This window comes from Balaenoptera ricei, chromosome 21 (genome assembly GCF_028023285.1).
Source record: "Balaenoptera ricei isolate mBalRic1 chromosome 21, mBalRic1.hap2, whole genome shotgun sequence".
NCBI lineage: Eukaryota > Metazoa > Chordata > Mammalia > Artiodactyla > Balaenopteridae > Balaenoptera > Balaenoptera ricei.
In genome coordinates this window covers 31,705,826-31,718,256 of record NC_082659.1, presented here as the reverse complement: position 1 = coordinate 31,718,256, position 12,431 = coordinate 31,705,826, and the positions used below count along the sequence as shown (strand labels likewise).

Sequence of the window (12,431 nt, the reverse complement as noted above, 5' to 3'; positions counted from 1 at the left end):
TGGACCTATTTACATTCCCACCAACAGTGTATAAGTCTTCCTTTTTCACCACATCCTTGCCAGCACCTGTTGTCTCTTGTCTTCTTGGTGATAGCCATTCTGACAGGTGTGAAGTGGTATCTCATAGTAGTTTTGATTACCATTTCTTGATGATTAGTGATGTTGAGCATCTTTTCATGTGCCTGTTGGCCATCTGTATGTCTTTAGAAAAATGTGTATTTAGTTCTTCTGCCCATTTTTAAATTGGAGTGTTTTGTTGTTGTTGTTATCAAATTGAGTAAGTTCTTTATATAGTTTGGATATTAACCCCTTATCTGATATATGGTTTGCAAAAATTTTCTCCCATCCTGTAGGTTGTTTTTTCCATTTTGATAATTGTTTCTTTTGAGGTGCAGAAGTTTTTGAGTTTGATGTCCCATTTGTTGTTTTTTCTTTTGTTGTTTGTCCATTTGGCATCACACCCCAAAATTTATACCCAAGACTAGTATCAATGAGGTTTTTCCCTACATTTTCTTCTAGGAGTTTCATGGTATCAGATCTTATGTTTAAATCTTTGATCCACTTTGAGTTCATTTTTCCGGGTAATGTGGGATAGGAGTCATTGTCATTGTTTTGCATGTGTTTCTCTAGTTTTCCCAGTTGTTGAAGAGAGTATCCTTTCCTCATTGGTTATTCCTGACTCCCTTGTCGAATATTAGTTGACTATATATGCCGTGGTTTAGTTTTGGGCTTTCTGTTCTGTTTAATTGGTTTACATGTCTATTTTTGTCCCAGTACCATACTGGTGTTTGTTTGTTTGTTTTATTATATAAGTTTCAGGTGTACAGCACTATAATTCAACGTCTGTATACACTACAAAGTGATCAGCACCACAAGTCTACTTACCATCCATCACCATATAGTTGACTCTCTTCACCTGTTTCTCTTACCTCCTAACCCCCTTCCCTTCTGGTAACCACTAATCTGATTTCTGCATCTATGAGGTTTTTTGGTTTTATTTTGTTGGCTTTTGTGTGTGTGTGTATTTTTGTTTGTTTGTTCATTTGTTTTGTTTTTAGATTTCAGATATGAATGAAATCATATGGTATCTGTCTTTCTTCATTTGACTTATTTCACTTAGCATAATACCTTCAAGGTCCGTCCATGTTGCAAAAGGCAAGATTTCATTCTTTTTATGGATGAGTAAGTATTCCACTGTGTATGTATACTAGGTCTTCTTTATCCATTCATCCATCAGTGGACACTTAAGTTGTTTCCACATCTTGGCTGTTATAAATAATGCTGCAATAAGCAGAGGAGTGCATATATATTTTCTAACTAGTGTTTTTTTATTCTTTGGGTAAATACCCAGAAGTGGAATAGCTAGGTTGTATGGCAATTCTTAATTTTTTGAGTAATCACCATTGTTTTTCATAGTGGCTGTACTGATTTATAGTCCCACTAACAGTGTACTAGGGTTCCCTTTTTCCATATCCTCTCCAACGTTTGTTATTTTTTCTTTTTGATAATAGTTATTCTAACAGGTGTGAGGTGATATCTCATTGTGGTTTGATTTGCATTTCCCTAATAATTAGTTATGTTGATTATCTTTTCATGTGCCTGTTGGCCATCTATATGTTTTCTTTGGAAAAATGTCTGTTCAGGTTCTGTCCTCGGTTTTTAGTCAGGTTGTTTAGTACTTTGTTATTGAGTTGTATAAGCTCTTTATGTATTTTGGATGTTAACCCCTTATCAGATATATGATTTGCAAATATATTTTCATTCAGTAAGTTGCTTTTTCATTTTGAGATGGTTTTCTTTGCTGTGAAGAAGAATTTTAGCTTGATATAATCCCGTTTGTTTATTTTGCTTTTGTTTCTCTTGCCTTTGGAGTGGGTTCCACAAAAACCTTACTGAGACTGATATCAGTGAGATTATTGCCTATGTTTTCTTCTAGGAATTTTATGGATTCATGTCTTATATTCAAATTAATCCATTTTGTGTTCATTTTTGTATATGGTGTAAGGTATTGGTCTAGTTTCTTTCTTTTGCATATGACTGTACAGTTTTCCCAACACCAGTTGTTGAAGAGACTCTCCTTTATTGTATATTCTTTGTTCCTTCATTGTAAGTTTATTGTCTGTGTATGTATGGGTTTACTTTTGTGCTCTCAGTTCTGTTCCATTGATCTGTGAGTCTGTTTTTGTGCTAGTACCATCCTGTTTTGCTTATTGTGGCTTTGTAGGAAACAAAACATACCGTTTTGATTACTGTAGCTTTGTAGGAAACAGTCATCCCTTGATATCTACAGGGGATTGGTTCTAGGACCCTTAAAGTATACCAAAATCCATGGATATTCAAATCCCTTTTATAAAATGGCATATAACCTACCCACATACTCCCATATACTTTAAATCATCTCTAGATTACTTATAATACCTAATACAATGTAAATGATATGTAAATAGTTGTAAATAAAATGTAAATGCTATGTAAATAGTTGCCAGAATGCAGCAAATTTAAGTTTTGCTTTTCGGAACTTTCTGGATTTTTTTCTGAATATTTTCAATCTAAGGTTGGTCAAATGCATGGATTCAGAACCCACAGATAATATGGAGGACCAGCTGTAATTTGAAATCAAGGAGTGTGATACTTTCAGCTTTGTTCTTCTTTCTCAAGATTGATTTGGCTGTTGGGGATCTTTTGTGCTTTCACACGCATATGGTTTTTATTACTATGGCTTTGTAGTTTACTTTCAAATTCAGAAGCATGATACCTCCAGTTTTTTGTTTTTTTTTTTCTTCTCAGAATCACTATTTGGAGTCTTGAGTTTCCACACAAATTTTAGGATTGTTTTCTCTATTACTGTGAGGAATACCTTTGATGTTTTTATGGGGATTATGTTGAATCTGTAGATGGCTTTGGGTACTATAGCCATTTTAACAATATTAATTCTTCCAATCCATGAACATGGCATATCTTTCCATTTCTTCATGTCTTCTTTGATTTCCTTCAGCAAAGTTTTGTGGTTTTCATTATGCAGATCTTTCACTTTCTTGGTTAAAATTATTCCTAAATATTTTATTGTTTTTCATGCTTTTGTGAATGGGATGGTTTTTTTTTAATTTCTCTGTCAGATGCTTCATTATTAATGTAAAGGAACGTGATTGATTTCTGTATGTTGATTTTGTATCTTGCCACTTTACTGAAATCATTGATTAATTCAAACAGTTTTTTGACTGGTTCTTAGAGATTTTCTGTATGTAGGATCATATCATCAGCAAATAACCACAGTTTTACTTCTTCTCTTTTTATTTGGATGACTTTAATTTTTTTTTGTCTTGACCAGTTGCTCTAGCTAGGTCTTCCAGTACTAAACTGAATAGGCATATTGAGAGAGGGCGTTATTGCCGTGTTCTTGATCTTAGGGGAAATGCTTTCAATTTCTCTCCATTAAGTATAATCTTAGTTAGCTGAGAATTTTCAATGAAGAATTAGTGTTGAATATTGCCAAATATTTCTGTGTCTATTGAGCTGATCATACGAATTTTCTGTTTTTATTCTATTATTAATATGATACATTTAATTCATTGGTTTTTGAGTGCTAACCCAGCCATCATGCAGTCCTGAGATTAGCCTCACCTGGGTTATTTAATATATATAAATTTATATGTATATATATAAATTTAAAATTTGCCAATGTTTTGTTCAGGATTATGGCACTTATTTTAACAAGGGAATTGTCTGTAGTTTTATCTTTTCTTGCAATCTTTTCTTCTGGTTTTGGTGTCAGGGTAATTTTGGACTCATAAAATGAGTTGGAACATGCTCCCTTACCCCTACTTTCTGAAAGAATTTGTTTAATATTGGTATTATTCCTATTTATTTATTGTGGAAGAGCACTTAAGAGGAGATTTACCCCCGTAAATCTAAGCCCCTAGAAGTTTTATAGTTTGGATTTTAGTTTTAGGCTTATGACCCATTTGAGTTATTATTTGTGTGTGTGTGTGTGTGTGAGAAAGGTGTAGGGTCAGCGTCTAGAGTCATTATTTTCCTTGTGAATGCCCAGTTGTTCCAACACCATTTATTGATAATTCTCCATTGAGTTGCATTTACTCCATTAACAAAGATTTTGTTATCTCTATGTAGGTCTATTTCTGGGGTCTCCATTTTGTTCTAAGCTCTTTGTCTATTTTTTTGTGCATACTACATTGCCACTATTATAGTTTTTATTAAGTTTTGAAGCTGGGTATTTTTGGTCCTTCAATTTTCCTCCTCTTCTTCCTCTTCCGCCTCTTCTTTTTCTTCTTTCTTCTCTTCCTCAGCATTAGGTTGTCTACTCTGAGTCTTTTGCCTTTCCATATAAACTTTAGAATCAGTTTGACTACGTCCACAAAATAATTGTTGGATTTTTTATTGTAATTGCACCGAATCTCTACATCAACTTGTGAAGAACTGACATTTTAACAATATTTAGTTTTCCTATCCATGAACATGGACTATCTCTCCATTTATTTATACCTTCTTTGATTTTCTTCATCAAGTTTTGTAGTTTTTCTCATATCGATCCTGTAAAATTTTGTTAGGACTATTCCCAAGTACTTCATTGTTTTGGTGCTAATGCAAATGGTACTGTGTTTTTTATTTCAGATTTTTATTTTTCATTGTTGGTATAAAGGAAAACAATTGAGTTTTGTATATTAACCTTGTATCCAGCAACCTTGCTATAATTGCTTATTAGTCACAGGAGGCTTTTATTGTTATTGTTCTTTGGCTAATTATTTGGTATTTTCTTTACACAGGCAGTCATGTAATCTATGGACAAAAATAGTTTTTGTTTCTTTCCCACCTGTATATTTTCACTTCATTTTCTAGTCTTATTGCATTAGCTAGGACTTCCAGTAAGATGCTGAAGGGAGTGGTGAGAGGGGGCATCCTTGCCTTATTTCTTTTTTAGGAGGAAAGCTCATAGTTTCTCACCATAACTGTGATAATAGCCACAGAATTTTTTCTAGATGTTACCAATTGAAGAAGTTCCCTCTATTCCTAGTTTGCTAACATTTGCTAACATTTTGTATAAGTGCGTTTGGATTTTGTCAAGTGCTTTTTCTACAGCAATTGTTATGGTCACTGATTTTTATTCTTCAGCCTGTCAATATGATGGATTATATTAATGGATGTTTGCATAATAAACCAGCCTTGCATACTTGTGATAAATCCCATTTGGTTATAGTATATAATTATTTTTATATATTGTTGGATTCAATTTCCTAATTTTTTGTTGAGGATTTTTGCATCTATGTTTATGAGATCTATTTATTGATTGATCTGTAGATTTATTGATGAGATCTATAGATTTATTGATATGTAATTTTACTTTGTCTGGGCTTGATGTTAGGCTAATACTGACCTCATAGAATGAGTTAGGAAGCATCACATATCAGTGCTGGGAGAGTAATATGGCTGTGATTCCATGGCATAAAGGCAATAGAAGCTCCATGTTTAATGCTTCTCCTGGATTCTGTCCTCAGTGCTTTTTCTATTGACTGATTTTAATTTGTATCCTTTCCATATAATAAACCATAACTGTGAGTATAACAGCTTTCAGTGAGTTCTATGAGTTCTTCCAGTAAATTATAAAACCTGAGGGTGGTTTTGGGAATCCACTGAACTTGAGTTTGGTGAAAGAAATGAGGACAGTCTTGGGGACTGTTCTCTCTAACTTTGCAGTGGGTCTAAAGTCTACCCACCCTTTTTCCCCCCAGCTTTATTGAGGTATGATTAGCAAATAAAAATTGTATAGATTTAAGGTGTACAGTTATACAGTGTGGTGTTTTCATATATGTACACATTGTGAGATGATTCTTGCATCAAACCAGTTAACATATACATCATCTCACACAGTTATCATTTTTTTGGTTTGGTGAAAATACTTCTACTTCTTAGCAAATTTCAAGTATGCAATACAGTATTGTTAACTATAGTCATCAAGCTGTACATTAGATCCTGAGAAATAACTCATCTCATAAATGAAAGTTTGTACCCTTTGATCAGTGTCTCCCCTTTCCTCTCACCTTTCAGGCACTGGTAACTACCATTCTACACTCTGTTCTATTGTTCAGTTTCTTTAAAAAGTTATTTTATATGTTTTGCCCAGTTTTCTAGTTGGATAAGAATTAGTAAGGTGCCAGTTACTCTGTTGTGACCTGAAGTAAAAATGGCACCTTAGTATTGTAATTGTTTAGAGATGCAAAAGTCTATGAATGTTGACAGCATGCATATTGTTACCCCGCAAATAAAAAAATAAGCCCTGTAGCACAGCTCCTGACAAAGTTTATATCACTTCCATGATGTATTTTTACTTGTGCCTTCCACTCATTTATAGCAATGTGGACCTGATAGCTGTTGTAATCCTCAAACTTGTGTGCTGAAACCAAATACACAATGTGATAGAGGATCATGCTGCAACAACTGTCAAGTAAGATTTTAGTTTATTACTATCTTCTAAGTATATAATGAATTATGTCTTGGATACTTTAGAATACATAGACACTTAGCTGTAAGTAAAAATAAATGACCTTTCATGTAAAGAAAAAAATACTAAATTCAGGGTGATGTTTCTGATTTTATGAATTATAGTTGGATGTTGAGGCCTCCTTATAATGCCATTATTCTCCCTAACGATGCTATTGTTTTTAAGCCTTGACTGAGAGCTATTACAGAATTTTTTGATACAGAAGATCGCCATTAAAAGGGACTGTTTTCATTTATTTTATCCAATATTTATATTTTTGTGAATAAAAATTATGTTTTAGGTTGTGATGGGTATCTGTAAGTATGTAACTGAAAGATACGGCAATTTCCCATAAATGCATAAATAATGAAACTCACTAGATGTAACACTTTCCAAATGCTCCATGTTAGCACAAAATTTAAACTAGGAATTTGTTATACAAAGATCATTTGACTTAAATGTCACATTTTAGCTTATATGGTGAAGATGTTGATTCCTGTCCCCTGTTTTACTTTTCAGCTCTTCCAAAATATATGTGACAGATTCGTCACGAGAACCCCTCTATTGAACAATCTGCCACTGTTCTGTGTTCTTCACAATCCTTTGACTGATGCGGTTTTATGTTATTTTTCTCCTAGAATCTTGTCGTGGTTAATTCTTACCTCCGTAATCTTTTTAGTGTAAACTGGAAGTCATCAATTAAGAAATATAGCATAAATGCCCAGTTAAGATTCTTTATATAAAATTTCAGGGCTTCCCTGGTGGCGCAGTGGTTGAGAATCTGCCTGCCAATGCAGGGGACACGGGTTCGAGCCCTGGTCTGGGAATATCCCAGATGCCGCGGAGCAACTAGGCCCGTAAGCCACAATTACTGAGCCTGCGCATCTGGAGCCTGTGCTCTGCAACAAGAGAGGCCACGACAGTGAGAGGCCCGCGCACCGCGATGAAGAGTGGCCCCCACTTGCCGCAACTAGAGAAAGCCCTCGCACAGAAACGAAGACCCAACAAAGCCATAAATAAATAAATAAATAAATAAATAAATAAATAAATAAATTTCAGAATAATATACATGAAAGTGTTAATTAACCATAGGATAATTCAGGAGAAAAATTACAGCTGGATTCCTTCTTTTCTAAGACTTCAGTAGTTGACCTGCCTCTTTTAATCACTCTTTGATTTCCCACTGTTCATTCTCAGTTATTTAGGTTTCACATTTTCACAGAATTACAGATATTCCATACTTAAAAACTGTGGTTTCAATAAGTATACTTTATTTGGAAATTACCTAAATTTCATAATTTTTGCCCCAAAGGAATAATTATCCCAAGCTAAAAACTACTATTCCTCCCTTCTACCAAAGCACAAACAAAACTTGGGCTCTCATTGTATCATATTTGTGTTATCCTTTTCCTTGTACATATGTCTTATTTCCTGTTTTGGTTGATAACATTCAATTTTTTTCAATATGATTATCATAATGCTTTATAACAAGAAAACAGAGACATTAATGAATAAGTACATCATCAAACTATAAATAGAATTAGAGCAATTTTAAAATAAATATTGATGAACACAATAATCTTATATATAATGCTTTAATTTTTATGTTTTAATTTCTATTAGTTTATGCAAGCAGGTGCTGTATGTAGGCCCATTGCGCATCCTGAATGTGATGTTCCTGAGGTTTGTAATGGAAGCTCAGGAAGCTGTCCGGCTGATATAACTATACACAATGGACACAAATGTAAAGGAGGAGAAGCTTTTTGTTTTGATGGAGGCTGCCAAGATCTTGATGCACGTTGTGAGAGCATATATGGAAAAGGTATTGTATTGTAATATCTATGTAGTTGGTGCTCAGTATTTTTATTAACATTACCAAGACAATGGGCAATTATATATATTTAAATTCTTTATTCTGTTTAACTCTCTATTTTTATTTTTTTTGAGCTTATTAAGGTATAAATGAGAAAAATATGTTTAAGGTGTACAACGTAATGTTTTGATATACATATACATTGTGAAATAATTGCCACAGTCATCTACTTAACATATTCATTGCATATATATACCCAGGAATAGGCTTACTGGATCATAAGGCAGTGCATTTAAATTTTTGAGAAGGCTGTCTACTGTTTTCCATAATGGCTGTACCAATTTTCATTCCCACCAACAGTATATAAAAGTTTCCTTTTCTCCACATCCTTGTTAATACTTACTATCTTTTTCTTTTTGATAACAGCTATCCTAAAAGCTGTGAGTTGTGGTTTTGATTTGCATTTCCCTGATGATTAGTAATGTTGAGCTCCTTTTCACATATCTGATGGTCATTTGTATGTCTTTTATTTCAAGAAATGTCCATTTAGGTCCTGTGCTATTTTTAGATCTCATTATTTGTCTTTTTTATTGAGCTGTATGAGTAACATATATTTTGGAGATTAATCCCTTATCAGATATATGGTTTACTAATATTTTCTTCCATTCTGTAGGTTTCATTTTTGCTTTTTTGATTGTTTCCTTTGCTGAGAAGTTTTTTAGTTTTATGCAGTCCCACTTATCTACTATTGCCCAGATTAGTGTCCAAGAGCTTTCTCCCTATGTCTTCTTCTAGTAGATTTATAGTTTCAGGTAAGTTTAAGTCTCCTCAACCACCCGCTTTATTGAGATACAATTGACATATAACATTGTGTAGGTTTTAGTTGTCCAACGTATTGATTTGGTACTTTTATATATTTCAGAATCATTACCTCCATAGTGTTAGCTAAACTTCCGTTATGTCACATAATTACCATTTCTTTTTCATGGTGAGAACATTTAAGATCTACTCTCTTAGCAACTTCCAAGTATATAATATGGTATTATTAAGTATAAACATCATGCTGTGCATTAGATTCCAAGAGCTTATTCATCTTATAACTGGGAGTTTGTAACCTTTGATGAACATCTCCCCATTCTTCCCACCTTGCAGCCTGTGCTAACTATTGCTCTACTCTTTGTTTCTCTGAGTTCAATTAGATTCCACGTATAAGTGATATCATATTGTTTTTCCCCGTATGACTTACTTCACTTAGCATAATGCCTACAAGCTTTATCCATGTTGTTGCAAATGGGAGGATTTCCTTCTTTCTCATGACTGAATAATATTCGTATCTCATATTTTCTTTGCCCATTCATCCTATCAGGAAGGGGAAAGTTTCCCATCCCCCTTACCTTCTCTGGTTCTTCCGCCAGGTCAAATAATTAAAATGACATAAGAGGGCTTAACTGGAGAAATAAAATTTTAATTCATACATATGAGATCTCCACATACATGAGAGAGTCAGAGATCCCACATACATAAGAGGTTCAGAGACAGAAAGGTCAAATGAGTTGTATATGACATCCTGAGCTAAGGAATGGGATAGGGGCCTGGGGCTTTCAAGGACAGCAGGGTCATTCACAAGACAATAAGAAGAGCAGATGTTTGGTAATTAGATATTTGCCCTGTCATACAGATAGGGCCAGTTAGATAGAATTTTTTTTTTTTATAAAATACAGTCAAATTTTTAAAAAATTATTATTTTTAATTAATTAATTAAGTTTTGGCTGTGTTGGGTCTTCATTGCTGTGCGAGCGGGCTTTCTCTAGTTGTGGAGAGCTGGGGCTACTCTTTGTTGTGGTGCGTGAGCTTCTCATTGCAGTGACTTCTCCTGTTGCAGAGCATGGGCTCTAGGTGCGCGGGCTTCAGTAGTTGGGGCTCGCGTGCTCTAGAGCACAGGCTCAGTAGTTGTGGCTCACGGGCTTAGTTGCTCTGCGGCATGTGGGATCTTCCCGGACCAAGGATCGAACCTGTGTCCCCTGCATTGGCAGGCAGATTCTTAACCACTGCACCACCAGAGAAGCCCTGAGATAGAATTTATCTCTGATAATAACTCTTTTTCTGGGAAAAATCCCTAATTTAAATTATTCTAGGTAGCTAAGGGAAGGGTAGTAGTTTCTCTTGAGCCTGCAGGGTCTCAATTGCCTTTAGCTCAAAATAATCCACATGCCAAAGTGGTACATCATGGGGAGGCTTGTTCTGACCCCTACAATCCAGCAGAGTTTTAGGTTGTTTCCGTATCTTGCCTATTGTGAATAATGCTGCAGTGAACATGGGTGTACAGATATCTCTTTGAGATCCTGTTTTCATTTCCTTTGGATATGAAGTGGACTGAAAGTGGAATTGCAGGATCATAGGCTAGTTCTATTTTTAACTTTCTGAGTAATCTCCATACTGTTATTCATAGTGGCTGCACCAATTTACATTCCCACCAACAGTCCACAAACGTTCTATTTCCCCCACATCCTCACCAACATTTGTTATCTCTTGACTTTTTGATGAAAGCCATTCTAACAGGTGTGAGGTAATATCACATGCTGGTTTTGACTTGCATTTCCCTAATGATTAGTGATGTTGAACACCTTGTCATGTACCTGTTGGCCATTTGTATGTCCTCTTTGAAAATAGTCTATTCAGTTACTTTGCCCATTTTACAATACGATTCTTTTTTGGATATTGACTTCCACTTCTTTATATATTTTGGAGATGGTTTTAATCAGATATATAATTTAAAAATATTTTCTCCCATTCCATAGGTCACCTTTACATTTTTTTGATTGTTTCTTTTGCTGTGCAAAACCTTCTTAGCTTGGTGAAGACCCACTTTTTATTTTTCTGCCTTTATTGCTAGTGCTCTTGGTGTCGACCCACTTTTTATTTTTCTGCCTTTATTGCTAGTGCTCTTGGTGTCATATCCAAAAAGTTGTTACCAGGACCAGTGTTAAGGGGATTTTCCCGTGTCTTCTTCTGGGTGTTTTATGGTTTCTGATTTACATCTAAGTCTTTATGAGTTCATTTTTTTTGATCCATGAACACAGACTATCTTTGCTTTTGCTTTTGTCTTCTCACAGTTCTTTCGTGAAAGTCTTGTAGTTTTCAGGCTATACATCTCTTAACTTCGTTAAATTTATTCCAAAGTATCGTATTGATTTTGATGCTACTGGGAATGGTATTTTAAAATTTTTTCAGTTGTTTTGTTGTTAGTGTACAGAAATTCAACTGATTTCCATATGTTGATTTTCTATCCTGCAACTTCACTGAATTTGTTGATTAGTTCTGGCAGCTTTTTGGTGGAACATTCAGGATTTTTTCTATATGAGATTATATTGTCTGTAAACAAAGACAATTTTACTTCTTCTTTTCCAATTTGGATGCCTTTTATTTCTTTTTCTTCCCTAACTACTCTTGCTACAAATTCCAGTACTAGTTGAATAGGAGTGGTGAGAATGAGCACCCTTAGGTTGTTCCCAGTGTCAGAGGAAAAGCTTTTAACTTTTTACCATTGAGTATGATGTTGGCCGTGGGTTTATTATATATGGCCTCTATTGTGTTAATGTCTGTTTCTTCTAAACTTAATTTGTTGATCATTTCTGTCATGAATGGATGTTGTATTTTATCAAATGCCTTTTCTGCATCTATTGAGAGGATCATATGATTTTTTTATCTTTCATTCTATTAATGTGGTATATCACATTTATTGAGTTGCATATATTGAACCATCCTTGCATTCAGGGATAAAAGCTGTTTTACCCCATGATGTTTGACCCTTTTTATGTTCTGTTGAATTTGGTTTGTCAGCATTTTGTTGAGAATTTTTGTATCTGTATTTATCTGGGATATTGCTCTGTAGTTTTCTTGTATGTTCTTATGGGGCTTTGGTATCTGGGTAAAGCTGGCCTTGTAGGATGGTGTTGGAAGTGTTCCATTTTCTTCAGTTTTTTGGAAGAGTTTGAGAAGGATTGGCACTAATTCTTTAAATGTTTGGTATAGTTCACCAGGAAAATCATCTGACTTGGGCTTTTTTGTATTGAGAGGTTTTTGATTACTGATTCATTCTCCTTACTACTAATTAGTCTGTTCTGA

The 12,431-nt window shown here is 34.5% G+C and overlaps 1 protein-coding gene across 1 annotated transcript in view; it reads left to right on the top strand.

Annotated features, from left to right (window-relative positions):
• Positions 1-12,431, top strand: part of ADAM32 (ADAM metallopeptidase domain 32) — a 193,975-nt gene that overhangs the window by 105,734 nt on the left and 75,810 nt on the right. Inside the window, exons 13-14 of the mRNA XM_059909354.1 lie at positions 6,365-6,457; positions 8,117-8,315. Of these exons, the coding sequence (XP_059765337.1) occupies positions 6,365-6,457; positions 8,117-8,315 (292 nt within the window). The remainder of the gene's footprint in view (positions 1-6,364; positions 6,458-8,116; positions 8,316-12,431) is intronic.